Source organism: Motacilla alba, chromosome 5 (genome assembly GCF_015832195.1).
Source record: "Motacilla alba alba isolate MOTALB_02 chromosome 5, Motacilla_alba_V1.0_pri, whole genome shotgun sequence".
Lineage (NCBI taxonomy): Eukaryota > Metazoa > Chordata > Aves > Passeriformes > Motacillidae > Motacilla > Motacilla alba.
Genome location: NC_052020.1, coordinates 11,850,927 through 11,869,268, shown reverse-complemented (window position 1 = coordinate 11,869,268; position 18,342 = coordinate 11,850,927). Strand labels below are relative to the sequence as shown.

Below are 18,342 nucleotides of genomic sequence, written 5' to 3'. Positions count from 1 at the left end.
TAATATTTTAAAAGATGTTCACGTGCATATGAAAAGAAAACCCACTCTCATTCACATGATGTTCATGTACCAGCATCCACAATTTGAATAGTAGAATCCTTTAGATTGGAAAAGGCATTTAAGGTCCTCAAGTTGAGACTGTACTGGCATCCGATGGTGTGTTTAAGCTTGGCAGTATGTTAGCAAAAAGGCATGTAACTTTTCAGAAAAATAGCTTTAATGATTATTCTTGAATTATTCATTCAAGAATGAATATTCTGGAATATTATTCATTTTCAAGAAATTTTTTTGAAATTGGAATAATTCAATTCTATGATTTGAACATGCACTGAAAGGCTGTCTTAGTCAAAGTGGCAAAGACACTTTCTTTTCCCCAAGCAAACCTACTGTGGCTGGGTTTATTTGTTGGTTTTTTTTTTTTTTTCCCCACTGGATCTTGTAATTATCTCTTTAGCAGTTACACTCTCCAGATTTCTACCTATAAACCCAAGCTATTTTGCCAGCCATGCCTTACGTGCCAGGGAGAAAAAAAGGATGGGGCTGGAGAAGGTGGTAAAGCTGCTTTATTTAAGTAGGAGGGGAAGGGCAAAAATTAGCAGACAGTTTTTTAGGCATGTTGAAATGTGTAAGAGCGGATGGATGTTCCCTGTCAATGCACAAAAGTCAGTTTGATTTCAGTCTTTCATATCCTTGAGTGTTGCTCCACTACTTGACTGCAGAATAAGTTGATGCTCCAGAACCAGCCCAGCTTTTAAATGTGTCACACACAAGTCAGTCCTGCTTAACTGGGGATGAAATCTGAAATTTCCTAGCATACTTAGCTATCTGGAGAAATGTCATTGGAAATGAGTGTGTTAATGGATACAAAATCCAATTGTTCATTCAGAAAATGTAAAAATTAGAGGTGCACAGACAGATCTATGTGTTAACATTCAAAGTGAAGATACTTTACCTTCCATACTCCTTCCCCCTTGTCCCCCCATCCTAGCTCATCTTTCCCCACACCTGTGAGGGACGCAAAACCAGTTTTGTTATTAGGTATTCTGGGTAGTGAGCAGAACAAAGCCTGTATAGAAGAGAGCCATGTTATATTTAGCTATGTGCCTTAAATATGCCCATGCACTGAACAGAGTTTTCTTAGGAGTTTTGTTTTTCTGATGTGCTCACTCAGTCATCAGTGTCCATGGAGGGAGAAGGACAGAAGAGTCTGTGGTGTGTAATAGGACTTGCACTTTTAGTGTTTCCAGGCTAAGCACAGCTTTTGACAATCCTTGCCTTGCACAAAAAAATTAAGGAGAAGATTTACCTCTACTTAACCAAGTCAGGTGTTTATTTCTGTATCCTACTCTCTTCTGTCTTCTAGTTGTATGTTGGCAGGGAGAAATCTAATGGATGTACTCTAAGGGTGCCATAGCTTGTACAACAACTTTGCATTTTCCATGATTATCTTCTTTAGTAGAACTGTTAATGTTTGATTAAGCATGTACTTAATCATAGTTTGGTATTATAGGTATGTGTGTTGCTACTTTTTCAATATAACAAATAAAAATGTTCAGCTTCTGTATGAATTTCCAAAGAGCTTAGCTTGTACACGTCTCATGTCATCTTTCTTTCACTATAACTTCCTTCAGCTTAATCCTCTTCTGTCTTTGTGACTTCATGAAATGAAGTGTTTCACATCACTGGGTAATGGCAGTAATTGAAGTTACAAATGACATCTGTTTCCCTGAACAGCCATAACAATGCTGACAGTACACATTAGGGCAGTGGGAAGTAGTGCAAATTGAGGGAAGCATCATTGATTACTTGCAAGCACTGACTATCTTTTAATTTATATTTCTTGGAAGAAAGGAATGGGTGCTCTTACTGTTTGTATAATTAAAAGAAAGACCCTCTTAAAGATTTGTAGGAATATGGGATGATTGGATGATGTCACACTTAGCCTTCTGTAGCATGAGGCAGTTTTCTAATCATTGTTTCTCTAGTCTGGCCTTTATCAGGATAATTCTAGACCTTTGGTCTCCTATTCTCCCAACATTCAACACCAAAATATTTGCTCTCATTCTGCAAAGGCTGCTGAATGCAGTCCTGAGCATTTGTGTTTGAAATGGTGCTGGGTTGCTGGGAGTACCTCCTGCAGTCCTTTTCTGGTACTGGTTTGGGCACTGCACAAAACCTTTGCAGAGGTGGCAAACCTGTCATCAACCCCAACAGCATCCACCTCCTGCTTTTCCAGCACCAACCAATTAAACCTGTCTGGAAATAGTGGGTCCTAGTGAGCCACCTGCTCTTGGGGAGGTGTGTGTTTGCTGTTGGAACAAGCTTGTCAGAGACTCTCTGTTTAGTGGTGCTTTTAATTTGTTTGGGTTTTTCTGTGACCCAAGTGCTTGGGGCTCTGTGAAATGCTAAATTCGTGTGTTTTGCTCTGTCTGTTCCTTTATTCTGGAATGCAGTTTGGGTTTGTTTGCTTCTAGAAGTCAGGTTTTTTTTTTCCTGCATGTTTTCCTTGTTTTCTAGCCAGCCAACTCATGTACTCTAAAGGAATGACTTTTCCTTTGTGCTGTGAAAGGAGGTTCTTTTAATCCCTTGAGGTGCTGGGGCCCTGAGCTGCTGCTTTGCCTGATTGCCCCTTCCGCTGGGCAGGTTAGCTCTGGACCAGGGCAGCACAGTGCTTGGGCAAGGTGACAGGCTACTGTCACCCATCCTCTTGCCTGTGGTGACATAGAACCCATCACCACAACTTGCCTGTGGTGACATAGAACCTGTCTGCTTCCTCCTCCAGAGACAGGAACATAGATTAGAACTCCTAGAAATGGTCTCTCACTTCCTTTGCAAGCTGGAGGAGGGCACAGTGTGTCACTGGGGTCACTTCAGTACAGACCTGGCTGATCTGCCACTCTTGGGTAGAAGAGTTGGTGGCAGAGGCTATAAGATGTCATGGGAGGGAAAACAATGGAAGTTGCAAACTGAGTTATGCAGTCAGTCGTTTAGATCTTAATTCATGGTCTGGGAAGGCTTTTATGGTGTAGCCAAGTACCTCAAAGGGAAAGGTGTCCGCTTTTGGCCCCACTAACTGGCCATGGCACTGGAGCTCTGGTCTTAACCTGTGGCACTGGCTCTGTCTGTGGCTTGGAACAAATGCTGGAAATACTCATTTAAATGAAGACAACTTAGGTGTCTGTCTTTCTGGGTTAAATATTTCTGATGTGATCAGTGTGGTGTGTGACAGGGCTGTAGCTGGTGCTGCTGTTGTTTTGTATGTCCATAGTGAAGACCTGGTAGTGCAGGGCGTGAATTGGGCTTCACGTTGGTTGAGTGGGTCAAGAGCAGGAGTGTTCTTGGTGAAGTACAGGGGAAATGAGGTAAAACCTAGAGAAGAGATGATAGTGTAAAAGGCAGGCAAAGGAGAGACTGCCAGAAGAAATACTCTGTCAAGGAGCACAGCACAGGAATGTCTTGGGATCTTACATTTCAGGTATTTGGGAATGTATTCAAGTCTAAAGTCAAAACTTTGGTGTTGGTGGATGCTACACATATTTGTTTAAAGTTCTAGCATAAAAATTATAGCTAGGGAGGAATTTTGGGCTGTTTGCAATGCCCAAATTGCAGATGCTTATTTAAATCCAGAGCTGGTCTGTAACTGTAGCTGGAGGGTGGAAACCCTTCTATTTCCTTGCCTTTACTGGGTTTGAACCAAAAACTTAAAACATGTGGAAAAAATTTAAATAAGCAACCAGTGGCTCTTTGAAACATTATGTGTATGTTTAGTAAATACAGATGGAGATTATAGAGACGGCAAGGGTGAATATATATTTTGGCATGTACCTCTTGTTTGACTTACTCATAGTGGTGGTGTGCTCTCACTGTGCTGGGCTGCCTTTCATTGCATGGCCTTCCAGCTTGGTGCAAAGAGAAACGGAGGAATGTTCTGCAGCCAGCCTCTGCACAGCAGCTTAGAGAGGCAGCTTCCTGTCAACAACATCCTGCTTATCTCCCACCCTAAAACATAAAAGTGCAAAAGAAAGTTATCTCCTGACTTTTCATTTTGTGGACTGTTTATTACTTTGTGAAGGGTAACTGTGAAAAGTGGCGTAAGAGCTGTGAATAAGCACTGAGGTTTTCCATCAGAGGTGTCTTTACTTAGTCATTTTTATTAATTTATGGAGTGGGACTCAAGCTTGTCAGCTAATGGAGGAATTTCTCTATGTGTATTAAAGGCAACAAATAAATGGAGGAAGAGGATAAACTTAAGAGCAGGTTTTCATATCTTCTTATCAAACTACTTGAGTGATTGAAACACTGATTTAGGAATTGCCATTGCCTAAAACAAAGACTGCTGGAGCAGTGTTCTGTATGGTGTCATTGTTTCCATGCACTGCAAGTAGAAACTCCTGTGAAGGTCAGGAGGTTGTTTGAAATGCATTTTAAGACGATGAGTGTGTACATAAGAAGGGATTTTAGTGGTGGGTTCCCCAGCTATAAGTGATGTAGGTAGTGTGGGATTGGGGATTTTTATGGTATTTTGTTTTTTTTCCCTTTGCAGAAGTCCTTGGCAATGGACTTTCCCATCTCTAGGCTAGATTGCCTCAGCAGTCATAGAAAGAGAAAACCTAGAAAACCTATTGCATAATAGTCTGGGTAAATTGAATGGTTGATGAGACTACTGGGCTCAACTTCTTGTTTCCCTTCTAGGAGATGGGTGGAAAGAGCTTTGATTTTGCTGGTGATTAAGGGAGTGGTGTAACAGGAGAGCGTGTTCAAGTTACTATCTCCTTAGAAGAAATTTAACTGCTTGTAATTATTTCCTGCAGGCAGTGGCCAGCTGCAGTGGAGCCAGCTGAATGAGTCGTGGCTCTTTGGATTTGTCAGAGGAACTCAGTGGCTCCTAGAGGAGCAGGTCTGACACCGTGCTGTATGGGGCCACCCTAGAGAGCCATGCCCTGTGTTCCATGCCAGCTCTCACCCCAGGCTCCTGCTGTGCTTCCTGGGACTGCTGTAGACTGGCAGGGTGGCTGCCCTGAGGTGTCAGGGCTTGCACTGACAGCTTTCATAAAACACCCAGCACCAGGCAGGCCTGGGTATTCCAGCACTCTGGGATGTGCTTGCTCTTCTGGTTTGTCTAGACTTGGCATCAGTTTGAAACCAGTAGGTTGTCAGCGGTTTGTGTCTGCTGGAATTGGGCTCCTGTTAGGCTTTTAAGCAGTTCTGCCACAAACTCCTTGACCAAAGTTATTTATGCTGGTGTAGGGTCTTGGGCTTGCTGGATGAGCAGGCACCTTGCCCAGACAGCATTCAGGAGCAAAGGCCTCATGGAACATTTCAGCATATCTGCCATGCCTTAATTCTTTAAACACTGCCTGAACAGCAGCAGGAAGATCCATTTCTGCTCAAATTGATAAATACTGTGTCTGCTACATCTATTTTTTTGTAGATCAACCAAAACTGAATAATGCCTGTGAGCTGTGGTTGTTGTGTGTCCTGCAGCACATAGTCCCAGTGCAATTTGGGAAGACTCCTTCAAAATGAGCAGCTGTTTCAGGCACGTAAGCCTTGCCCAGTGCCTGGAGGTAAACCACAGCACTAATTGCCTTGCAAACCTCTCCTGTAGTGGCTGTGACAGCAGATTTGGCAGTGCCAGCTCCATGGGAGGGAAGAAAATACTTGTAAGAGCAATTGTTACATGGGGGATTTGTGGCATCTGCTCATTCTGAATTTGACATGTGGCTGATGCTGGATCAGGATGACTTAATCTTGTTTCCCTTTTTGAGGGAGGAACCATGTTCCATGTCTGTACCTAGTCTTGCACTCTTGCTTTGTGTATAGTTGGGGTTTTTTAATTAAAAAAAAACAAACTAAAAAGGGTGGAGGGAATCACAGAAATGCCCTGCAGATTACAGAACATGCTGTAGTTGTTGGCCCTTGGACAGATAATGAGGAAAATAAGAAGAATCCATCTGAGATCATTATGGCTTTCTTTTTCTGAACTTTCTTAGTGAAAAATACTGCCCTTGTTGGATATAAACTTGCTGCTTTAGGTGTTCTACTAACACTGATTCATGAGAGCAAAATAAATTGATTCCAAATTCTCCCTTTTTTTTTCAAAGCTGCTATCCTTTACCATTTTGTAGATGTTTAGTTTAAACAGTAACTTTGAATTCTGCACGATGGAGGAATAAAAGCTGAAGCTGGGGAGGGATGGGGAGTAATTTCAGAGTGCAGGCTTTATCTTCCATGGTTTAGTCACCTAATGGTTTTTTTTATAAATATCACTTTGTTTTCTTAGTGAAACATAGGACTTAAATTCCCTTCCTTGTGATCATCCCTTTAAAGTCATATTCTGCAAATAATTTTATTTAGATTTTTGTATGTTCACGTAAGTTTCTCATCCATCTTTTAAGGTTTGTTAAAGACCACAGAAGAATTTAGACCTTATTTACAGTTCATGTAAATTCATTCCTCAAAGTCTCTTCCTAAGCTCCTGGATAGCATGTTTTGAGTCATGGATACAGGCAAAAGAAAGATAGAGGGCACTTTTAATGGCTGAATTTTTTTCCTCTTTAAATCTTAAAGGGAAGCAAGGTGAAGGGATGAGTTGTAGTTGAAAGAGCTTCTTGTTCTGAGGTGAGTGTTCTGCTGCTTGTAGATAGGCACTTTGGCTGTGTGTTGCATTTAGGGTGCCATGCCTGTTGGTTTACTGGAATTTTTTTAGTGGTAGAGGGTTTGTTAGGGGTTTTTTTTTGTTTTGTTTTGATTGGTGTGGGTGGGGTTGAAGCAGGGTGACTGTTTAGCCTGGGTGCATCAACGCAGAGTGACTGTGACTGCTGTGTAGGTGTATCCTGAGAGGACACTGATGTCTGCTTAAAATGCAAAGGAGCTGCTCAGGGTCTCTGCTCTGGGGGCAGCAGTTTTTTAGTGTGGTGCCAGCTCTAAATGAACAGCAACCTGTACAAACTCCTCCTGCAGCCAGCTGCTGTGGTATGTGAGCACAGGTTATATATAGCACCCACAGCTGGTCGAGTGTGCCACAGCTGGGGATGTGCTTCTCCCAGGAGGGAGCTGCAGCTCAGGCCATGAGCTCTGCTGGGGAGCCCCTGTCCTAAATGCTGCTGAACCAGGAGCCTGGCATGGCCATGTCCAAGTGGTGGGGTCAGCTGGGTGCAGTCAGGACTGTGTCCTGCAGGCTGTCCTCATGAGCAGCGCCTCACCTGAACTGGACAAGGGCAAATACAGCCAGATAATTTGTCTGCAAGGAGCAGAGTTAACTGTGCTCTGCACTGACAGTGGTGTGTCTGGAGAAGGTTAGTGGGCTAGGGCTGTGATTTCAGTTCTCATCTGTTAACTTAATTTTGGTAAGTTTAGGGGAGCAGAGTGTTGTCTTGTTGGTATCTTAAAGTTTGTGTGATGGGAAAAGTACTTCAGCAAAGCCCCCCCCCCTTTTTTTTTTTTTTTTTTTCTTCCTAGGAGTCAATATGTAGTTTCAAAACATCCTAATTCCTTACTGGTTTATAGAATTGAATCATGTACATACAGTACACCTGTGCACCGAGTGCCTGCTGGGAGCACAGATGGGAAGGAATTTGATCAGGGTTCAGATTTGTTATGCCAATGTGTTTTCTTCGGTTTTAGGTGAAGTTAAATTTACCATGACTGCATGCAAGCTAAAACTTCATCCTTTGAATTCTAAACTTGTCTTCTGATGGTGTTGTTAACCCAGTCTCCAGTACCAGATCAGCCAGTCTCTAGAGCAATGTTCCAGAATGTGCTTTGCTCTACAGTCTGGTTGATAAGCAACAGCCTGGCAGTGTCTGGTGGACCCTTTTGCTTAGGCCATGGGTGGCACAGGCATTTCATGGCTTATTCTGCTTTCAGGAGGATGTGAGTGCTTTTGTCTGTCTGGAGGATGTGAGTGCTTAAAGTCATTAAAACCAGGAGAGAAATCCTGGGAACAAGGATGTTCCAACAAACTTCATTCAGCTAAAAAACTAAGTGACACTTGTTCTGTGTGGAGCTACTGCTGGACATTGTTCTAAAATTGCTAGGGAATTCTAGAAACAGCTGAGAAAGTCCTGGTACTTCCTAGAAATCTCTGGATCTGGGATCGGGAGAGGAAGTCTTGTAAACTTGAGAATTTCAAAGAACTTCTAAACCCTACCAGAAGTTCTGAGAAATTACAACAGACCTTAGAATGTCCATAGAAACTGAAAATTTCTAGGGATTTCCAAGAAATCCTAGGGGTTACCAGTAATGTCTAGAAAACGTTAGAAAGGCTGTGGGAATCCAGTTAACTCAGTGACTCTGCTAGCAATCTCTACAATTTATGAGCATTTACTAGGAATAGGAAAACCATTACTGGTTATCCTTGGATGAAGAACCAAATGGTTGTACATGAATAAACACACTCACCTTCCTTATGCTGTCGAGTGTCCAGTTTCAGCATGTCCCTCAGTGAATGTCCTGTGTGTGCTTGTCTAAGACACAAACTTGTTTTCTTCTGTGCAGTCCTACTTCGTTACGGATTATGACCCAACCATCGAGGACTCCTACACCAAGCAATGTGTGATAGACGACAGAGCTGCGCGCTTGGACAGTAAGTAGCCCGCCCACAGTGCCCACAAAACTAGGATTAGGAATTTTTTTTCTATTCCCAGGAGTTACCTGGGTGACATGGTGGCATGAAAAACACACCTCTGTGCTGCCTTTCCCAAGTGTAATAGAAATGCTTTGCTTTAACAGTTTCAGTTCTTGCATTGGTGATTTCTTTAAGAATAAACCAACAACCCCCATCCCCACGTATCTCTGAGCATTTTCCATCTGTTTCAGATGGTCAGGAATTAGTAGAAGTCCTCAAGTGTTTTGTTACTCAGTTTGTTTGGTAGGTCTTGAATTGTTCAGTCAGTGCAAGAACTTGCTGGAAATATTAGAAAAATATCCAGTAGTATCTGCAAAAAGTGATTTCTGCTTGGCTTTGATGCACAGGAAAGACTCTCACAATATCTTATCAGGAATAATTTTTTTTCAGTCTATCAGAACATGAAATGTAGTAATTAATATTTTTGCTTGTGTTCAGTTCTGGATACAGCAGGACAAGAAGAATTTGGAGCCATGCGTGAACAGTACATGAGGACAGGGGAGGGCTTTCTGCTTGTTTTCTCAGTCACAGATAGAGGAAGGTAAGCCTGAGGTCAAGTAATTAAAACAAACAAGTTTTAATTATTCTTAAATTGCACATGATCCTTAACTGAAATAATCTCAAACAAAACATTAAGTTTGTGTTCACTCTTAGGTGCAGGGTGTGATGCTCTTTCAGCACTGAAGAAGACCAATTTTGAACTAATCACTTTGTGAAAGTGTCTGTTTGTTTCAATAGATGACTTGAAAGCATACACAAAAAAATGACAGCTCTACTCAAGAACTTCATTACAGTCCAGAATACCATTTTCCAGGGTGTTCAGTCAGTTCTTAGGAATATCCCTTTGCCATGTGCAGCATCAAGTAGCTGGCTCTGGGTTTCTGAGTGGGTTTAGGGTGTGTGTCTGCACTCTTGCAGGAAAAGGTCCCTCTGCTTTCTCCTATGCATTGACTGAATGGCTGCAGAATGCAGATGAAACGTCTTAGAAGCTGATGGAGAGCTATGCTTAGTGACATACATCCCTTCTAGTTCACCTTTGCATGAGGGTCTGGCTACCTAGTTCTTTTCAGTGTGACTTTTACTGGTGATCATCTTGCTTTTAAATTTTAGCTGGCAAATTAGGTGCGAATGCTGTCAGGCTGTATGTCTGGAAGGGTTCATAGGGTATGTGATTATCTGCAAATGTCTGTGCTGAAGGTCCTAACTAGTGATGTAGCCTTTACTTGAAAGCAGTGTTTACCTGAAAGCAGTGATTTATTTATTCATTCTCAAAAAATCCTTGCTTAGGCCAGACTTAGCTTGTTTAGCATACCATCCTGGAAGAAGTTTTCTGCTCTGCTCACCTTTCCTTAAACACTGCTGGAATATTCCTTATGCTTGAAAAGCATCAGTACCTGGTTTGACTTAGTTGGTAACTGGAAAGCTTTCTGCTCATTTAGCCCTGCCACTTTTCTGTCCTTGACAAAACAAAACTTTCCAGCTTTGATAGCTTCCCCCAAAATTCTTAGAAGTAGCTCTGGAGGTTGCCAGCTGAAATATTGATCACCAGGGTCCCTATGCTGCAGTTTGAATATTCTAGATGGAGTAGAACTCCAGAGTCAATATTTGTAGAATGGACTGCAGTTGCTTGATTCTCTGCAGCACATTGGCCCTGGGTCCCAATGGATTGAGACACAGTCAGTGCTTTGCTCACCCTGCAGCCCCACCTCAGCCCAGTGCACAGGACACTGCTCACTTGGGGTTTTTTTTTGGTTTGAGTGTTGAATGGTTCTCTAACTGGTCATGCTGTGACTCTGGAGGGCCTGCAGCTGTCTGTGCTTGTGTGTCACGGCAGGGCAAGTCCCAATAGGTGACTCATAATTTCTGAACTTTTTCAGAACCTGAGAATCTGTGAATTAGTGCACTGATGCTCTCCTTGTGTTCTTTCACAGCTTTGAAGAAATCTATAAGTTTCAGCGACAGATTCTTAGAGTGAAAGATCGCGATGAGTTTCCAATGATTCTCGTTGGTAATAAAGCAGATCTGGACCACCAAAGACAGGTAATTCATTTGCTCTTAGTTATTGCTCACTTCCTTCCAGAAAATTCAGTTTTTCCCCCAAAACTAAACTTCCTTCCAGAAAAGGAACAAACAAATGAAATAAGTCCTATCATACAAACTAATGGAATGCAAGAAACTCCACTTGGTTTCTGTACTTGAGGAACCTTAGGAGTGTGATGGCATTCCATACACAGCACATCTTCTGTCTGACTCAGTGGGGTTATGTTGAGACCAAGTCTATTCACAGAGCTGAGAGCTTTCTGTCATGACTTGATTACTCAGGCATGAACGTGTCTAATTCCTCAGTCCTGTTACTCACCACTGCACTGTGCCAGCAGAGTGCATTCCAACACTAACTCCACCATCCTTAGTCTTCAGTGCTCTTGCTTTTACCTTTCACTGCTGTTATGTATAAATCAGTGGTTACTCACTGTTTTCTCTTTGGCCACTCATCTTCTGCGTAACTGACTTAAAGCTTTAAAAGTTGGAAGTACAGCCACACAATTTCTGTTATATTTATGTGCCTTAAAGTTTTGAAACCAGTAGTTTTCAACCTCACCTGCAGTCACAAGACTACTTAAAATATTTAGTTAAGAATGATTTAAGGACTTTCAAATATGTTTTTCTTAGTTGCTCTTGATTTTTAATGAATCAAACTAATTTGAGCTGAAATGAAAATAACCTTACTATAGCAGCAGGAAAGGAACAGATGTCAAACTTCAGCAGTTAATTTGAGAAGCTTAATATTTTCTCTTGAGACAGTAAGATGTCATCGAAACCTTGGTGGCAACACATGATTTTCTGAGAATAAAGTAAATATTGCTAAAATTGCTGTAATTGTTCTAAGAGTTTCACAAGAAAAAAAAAACAACATGGCTTTAAGAGCTCAGTGAGTTAGTGTGTGCAATGTTGGAATACACTTACAGTACAAAAAAAGTTCCTGTTTAATATGGTCCCTTGACTGTCACAGCCTCTTCATCCCAGAAGCTGTGTAGAAAGATCATGACTAAATTAAGAGCTATGCTGGAAGATGCTGCATTGAAAGAAGTTTTCACAGAAGTAGCTCACAAATTCCTCTAAAATAACTGAGTACTCACACAGAACAGCCTGTCCCTGAGACAGGGACATTTCATTCCCTGTCATTCTTCAGTTACCATCATGCCCCCATCAAAAATCTCTAGATTTAACCTTGCAGCTCCTGGAACATGTGTGCTTCATCTCCTTCACAAATGTTGGCATTGAAATTGTGGAGGTGAAACTGAACTATTCTGCTAATTGTAATTGCTGAAGGACAAACCCCCAGATGCTTTGGGAGGCAAATAACATCATGGCTGTCAGCCCCAGCTCTCAGGATACCTGCAATTGTAGTTGGTAATCCGGGACATCCATTTCTAGAAACAGCTGTGAACTTTGCTCTCTCTCCTCCACCCTCCTCATGTTATTACACTGCCTCTGTTCCTTCCTTAAAGGCAGAGAGGTGCCTGTCACCTGTTCTGCTGGTTTCTCTGCCCTGTTCCAAGCTGCTCTTTCAGGTGGAGATGGGCTGGAACACATTCAAGCTCAAAGCAGCTTTTTCTGAATTGCCTAACTTTGCAATTTTGCTACTTCTATCAATATATGTCTCCAAAATTTCCTTTTGCATTTTATGGCTATATTAATTACCTTAATTGATTAGATGCTGGTGGGCATAACTCTTTGTAGCTCTCACTCACCATTTATATACCAATTGGTGGACTTGTCACTCCCATCATAAGCTGGGGCTTAGGCAGATGTAGCTGAGAAAACATTTCTGGGTTTGCTTAAGCAGCTACTACATGTTCTTAACTCTTCCCTGCCCCTTCCCCATCACATGGTGTGTTTCACTTGGCCTTCAGACAGTGTGAAGGAATGATTATGGGATGCTGAGCTGACATAGTTGGATCCCACAAGGGAGAGGCTCCCCTCCCTCTTGACTTCACATTCCCATTCTTTCCCAGATCTCACTTGAAGCACTTTTGGAGTTGAATCATCTCTCTGGATGGGGAGGAGCACGAATGGCTTCCTGGGACCTGTGTGAGCTAAATCAGCTTGCAGAAAGATTTGAGTGCCAGTGCTGGAAGCATGGGAAGGGGTGGGACTGTGGCTGGGAGCAGAGCAGGGAGGAGTTGGGCTGGGGGGAGCAAGTGAGACCTCGCCCTTTGGCAGCAGCCAGCAGGGAGATGTTATCAGCTGGGTGTTACACAGGGGGTTGTTTCTGGTACACCGTGTGAGCTCTCAGCACTGCCATCCACTCACTGAGGGGCACCAGCTGGTTCATCTGGCTGAAAACTTGTCAACTAGTCCTGCCACCAGCTAAACCAAGTAGTCCAAAAGTGAGGAAAAACTTCAGCCTGACGACCCAGGTCATCCTGCTCTGGCTGTGCAGGTTTCTTGGCAGGGTGCTTCGATGGGAGCAAGGAGAGAGTGCTCCCTCACCTTGGCTGGGAGTGCTGCCTGAGTGGGGAGTGTGGGGCATCCCCATGCTGTAACCTGTGGGCAGAAGCATGATAAGGGCAAAGGCAGAAGCATGAGAAGGGCAAATCCTCTGCATTTTTACACTTTGCCTGCTGTTGTGTCAGGCTTCATTGGGCACCACCAAAAACCTGCTAGGCCACGCTTACCTTTTACTTACCTGGTTCTTTCTTTCTTGTTTAATCCCAACTGTACACTTTTCAGCTTCAGAATTAATGTACCATTTTTAGAAAGTCAGGAAGCTGGGTATCAGTTTTTAGAGCAAAACTGCTTGTACTGGGCATCTGCCTGTTTTTTTCAAAAGGCAGGAGGCAGACCAGTGAAACACATGCTATCTCTGAAAGACTTTAACCCAGTTAAAGTAATTTAGTCTGTGTTTGGATCAGCAGATGATACTCAACAACAATTCTTCCCAGAACCCAAAGGAGTTAAACATGTGGAAGAGTTCTGGTTGTCTCAAGGGTCTGGCCACACCTTTATCCAAGTAAATATGTGTTGAGGTTGAACAGAGTACAGAGTACTATCACTGTGACACCATAAATCTGGAGGCTAATGATGCATAACTAATCATCCTCGTGTGGTGGCAACTGTTTCTCAGGAAATACATGAACTGGGTTGTATAGCAGAAGTGCACAAACAATGGTTTGATCTTGATGAATTGTTGGGGCTCACCGAAGGTGTGGTGTAAATTAGTGGGGCTTTATATACCAGAGACCAACTCACAAGTGGTTTTGGGAGGGACGTGAAAGAGTAAGTTTGAAATAGCAATTCGTCATGGTAAGAACTGTATAGGTAAATAGAGTTAAGTAGCTTTGTTGTGATTTTTGTGTCTTAATATCCACAGGTTACATTGGCAAAAAAAAGTGAGTCTTTAGAGGACAAGCAAGCCTTAATCTTTAGAATGTATGATAAGAAATGAAGCTGCCAGTGTTTCCAAATTCCCCAGTCACAAATTGCTGACTCTGAAACCAGAATTGAAGCACCTCTCATTGCTTTTTCCTAAAGTAAATGCTGTGTAGCAGTCTTTCTGTTAAATGGGTTAATTCCTTAGAACTCACCACTGGATGTTTCTGCTGTAAGATAATTCAGTAGAGCACCAGATGTTTTAATAATAACCACTAGTGGTGGAGGAGTAGACTTGTCAGTGCAGGATATGTATGACTTTCTGTAGATAACTGCTAGCTTAAACTGGGTCAAGTCTGATCATTCCCCAGATGGCAGGGTTTCAAGGAAAATCCAAGTTGCAACAGGAAAGTGCTTGAGTTTCATTAAATGCTAGTTCTTGCTTTTGCATCATGACTGAACTAACACAATGACCTAGTGCTGAGATCACCTCTGTTACCTTTAAAGCAAGAAGAGAAAGAGAGGTCCATGTGGCTTAACTCTTAACTATCTCTTTTTTGGGTGAAAGTGTGACAATAACTTCTTGCAGTGGTAGATGTTGGGATTATGTCCGTGGACACCTCTGTGCCCACAGACAGATTGTACCTTAGAAAGGAGAGTGTGGACAAACTGGAATTAGGGGATATTGAATTATCCCTGCAGGACAATTGGGGTGACAGATGCATTCCTTAGGAGTGATGGAACTCTTGGCAGAAATGGGCAATGTTTTTGTGTTGGGAGCACTGTAGGAGCACAGAGTGGTAGAAATGGATTCCTCTCAAGCTTGAGGAAACATTTAATTGTTACCTGTATGATGTGTTCCTTAGACTTGTGTAAGTGTCCAGGCAAAATACAGGGGCAGTGTTAGTTTAGGCAGCCTTGTAGAGTTGCTTTAGGTGGAGGAAAGCATGGAAACTTTAGAAATTAATATATTTCTGACAGATACCAGACAGAGGAGTGAAGAGAGAAGGACCTGTGTTCACAGGATTATTGTGCAGATACTCAAATGGAAACTGTTTCAGAAGGAGAATGTTAGCTTAGGGAGGTGGGAAATAAGCTTTTCCATGTTTGACTGGCTCACATCTTCAGTAATGAGTTTTCATTTGAGAAACTTTTACTAACTGTCAGAACAGGGTGAATGAGTGATATCCAGAAACAAACAGTAAAATATCCTATAACAAAAAGGGTGAGCATTATGAGTGGTTCTCATTTGTATTCAGCCTTAAGCTCACTAAAACTGCAGAACCAACACACACAGATATACACAAAATCGCTACCATCAAATCTGTGGTTCTCTGTAGTTCTGTCAAAATAACATCCAGTCTTCTTTGAAGAATAAGGATTTAGTTATTATTTTGGTGGTGATGTTGAATAAGCTGTCCCATCGCACTTCTTGGAAAACCTGTCATGTTGTGCAGGGCTGTTGTACTCTAGAAGGGACAATAAAAAGATGAAAATTCATGTTTTTATTTACTAGTATTTCTATGTTTGTACTTATTATTTCCCTCAGCTTTGAAGATGGAACTGGTATGTTCTGGCCTCTAATTTACATCTTGGGCACTGCACATGTTTCCATAGTGTTTCCAAACCAAATAGTTTTCTAAACTGACTTTTGAGGTCACTGAAATTGACCACAAGTGACTTGACAATATACTCGTGAGACTGGCAAAAAAAGATTATTTTGGAATTTAACAGTTGCAGATATTCTAGTAAATAAAACAAGAACTTTAGTGTATTTATAATGTTCTAGATGCAGGATATTGTGGAAGTGTAGCTTAACTTCATTACAGTGTTAGTTTGACTTGTACCTGTACTTGAACTTGCTTTAGGTACAATAGTGAAGAAATTCTTTAAACATGTGTTTAAAGATTTGAGTTCAGCTTCCCCTCAGAATTAAACATTCCTTGCCAATTATTTATTTTTTGTTGAACTTCAGCCTCTCACTTTCCGGGCCTGCAATAAACTATGCAGGGATGAAGAAAAGTAAAAAGAGTTAGTTTTGCTAGAGCTGTTATATTTATAACTTACTAGTCTGAGGTAGAGATGTGCAGAAGGTTCTGGAAGCACTGGTGCAAACTTTAGGAGATTGTACAGTCATTGAAGTGCCAGAAAAGAGCTACAAATATTTGTCCAAGTGCAGCCTTCATAAACTTTACAATTGGAATATTTCAACATCTGAGGTCAGAGTGGAGGGTTGAAGTGGAATTGTTCTAGCTGGGGGAGCAGGAGTCTTCATTATTTTTCAGTTTTGAAACAGCAGTAGAGGACTGAAGGTCCACTTCTTCCAGTTCTCCTTATGTGCCCTGCAGTTAAAAAGGCAGCTCCAGTAGTTGATCTTAGCGTTGAGTTGGTCCTGAGAGTTTCTTTCTTGGCTTCAGCTGGTGATAACACTGAAATGAATGCAGAGTTGCTGTGAGTGTTTGAGATCAGCAGATGCACCCTGAATTACTCCAGCTAATGGCACAGGGTGCTGGGAGCATTTTGTAGAGCTTCACGAGGGTTTAGTGGGAGCAGCCCTGATTTCAGCAGGGGGTGTATGGATATAGTGCCAGTGGGATGCTAAGGACAGAGAAATCAAACATGTGGAGATGCCATGCATGGAGGCTCTTAAACCACTGTGTAGCTGTTAAGAAACTGTTTTGCAAGCTGAAAAGTACTTCTAGAGCATGCACTGTGCATGCTGCTACTACTTTTCTATTCCCATCTATTTCCATTTCTGTGTAGCTGCTTAATCTAATGAATACTCTGAGTTCCTTTTCAGAACTAGTTTAAAAATAAACCCTCCTTATTTTTGTTCTTGTATCAGTCTTCTACGTGCTGGTTTAATGTTTTTCTGTGAAAGCAGTGTAATCTTTGACATTTCTTCATTAGGCATTGTCTTGGCAAGATCTCTTGTACTTCCTTTTGTCACTGAGAGCTGCCCTTTCCTCCCTGGCCCTGGGGGTGACCTTCCCTTTGGAGCCTTGCACCACTCAGGGTGGCCTCTGTTCTCTGACCTCACTGCTTTCCACCTCATCCAAAAATACACAGTGGTCGCCTTTGGTTTTGCCTTGTGCCTGACTTATTCCTCCTTCCTAAAATGGTCCACTGGCTTCCTGCCTTCTGCCTCATCACTTTAAATTTTGTATCAACTTTTCATGATGCTCGTTCTTTCCTGTTCATCTCCTTTTCCACTGTTGTCTCAGGGAGTCATTATGTATCCAGGGTTTCTTTAATGTTTCTGGATTGCCTGAAGGCCTCATGGATTTTTAGAACTCTGGTAATCTAAGCTATGTTTAAAACTGGCTATTTTAATATTTTGCTATGTCATTAATACAGCTTTTATCTAATGACTTTTATAAAGACTTAGAAGCCAAACAGTTGTTTTAAGAGTAGTCTGATTTTTTTGTTGTTGTTTGTTTGTTTCTCTAGATTTAGCTGGGACAATGCAAAGGTGAATTTAGTAATAATATTCAGAATTCTGTTAGTAATCCAGCAGATGCTGACTAAGCCACTTGCTTTGAGGAGGAGCAAGGGACTGATGTCTGCCTGTGAAGGAAAACTTGGTTTTATGCATAACTGAAGGCACCTGGAGGGAGCGGAATTTCTTAAAAGTCAATCTTTGTCTATTGCAGAAACTTCATTTTAAAAAAGTCTGTTTCCCAGCTGTATAATGTGGGCAGGGTGAAAACTGTGCTGTGCCCAAATAATGGTCATTTTTTGAGGGAGCTGGATCCTTAACATGCACGTGCAGAGTGTACTGGCACAAAGCTGCTTGCAGGACCCTAATGACTGATGTCTGTTGCAGGTGACACAAGAGGAAGGCCAGCAGCTGGCACGGCAACTTAAAGTCACGTACATGGAAGCCTCAGCAAAAATCAGATTGAATGTAGACCAAGCTTTTCATGAACTTGTCAGAGTTATAAGGTATGGTAATTGAGAGCAGATTATTCGTGCTCTTGTATTAATGGAGAGCTGCAGCAAAGGTGTTGAAATGCAGTGGGAAATTGCTGGGAAGATTCTGCCTGCTGTTACCTCTAAGCTTTAGCCAATGATCTCCATTAAAAAACACTCAGGTGAATTAGGAAAAATGCTTACATGAATTTAACATATACTTGAAAGAGAATGTTGTCATCTTAATCTTTTGGATTTTATTGATCACCCAGTCAGTAAATGTGATAAACTGCATCTGAGACTGGCCTTCTGTAAAAAATTTGGTTTCTTGAAAAAAAAAAACATACCCAAAAGGTGAACTCAAAAACTATCACTTATTTTATCAGTAATGTGAATGTAAAAGGGAAGTGCGTTCCCTATGAAAGTAT

The 18,342-nt window shown here is 41.9% G+C and overlaps 1 protein-coding gene across 2 annotated transcripts in view; it reads left to right on the top strand.

Annotated features, from left to right (window-relative positions):
• Nucleotides 1-18,342, top strand: part of RRAS2 (RAS related 2) — a 42,292-nt gene that overhangs the window by 22,384 nt on the left and 1,566 nt on the right. For both annotated transcript variants that reach the window (XM_038137749.1, XM_038137748.1), the window contains exons 2-5: nucleotides 8,500-8,587; nucleotides 9,068-9,170; nucleotides 10,561-10,669; nucleotides 17,829-17,947. In XM_038137749.1, coding sequence (XP_037993677.1) covers nucleotides 8,500-8,587; nucleotides 9,068-9,170; nucleotides 10,561-10,669; nucleotides 17,829-17,947 — 419 coding nt within the window. The remainder of the gene's footprint in view (nucleotides 1-8,499; nucleotides 8,588-9,067; nucleotides 9,171-10,560; nucleotides 10,670-17,828; nucleotides 17,948-18,342) is intronic.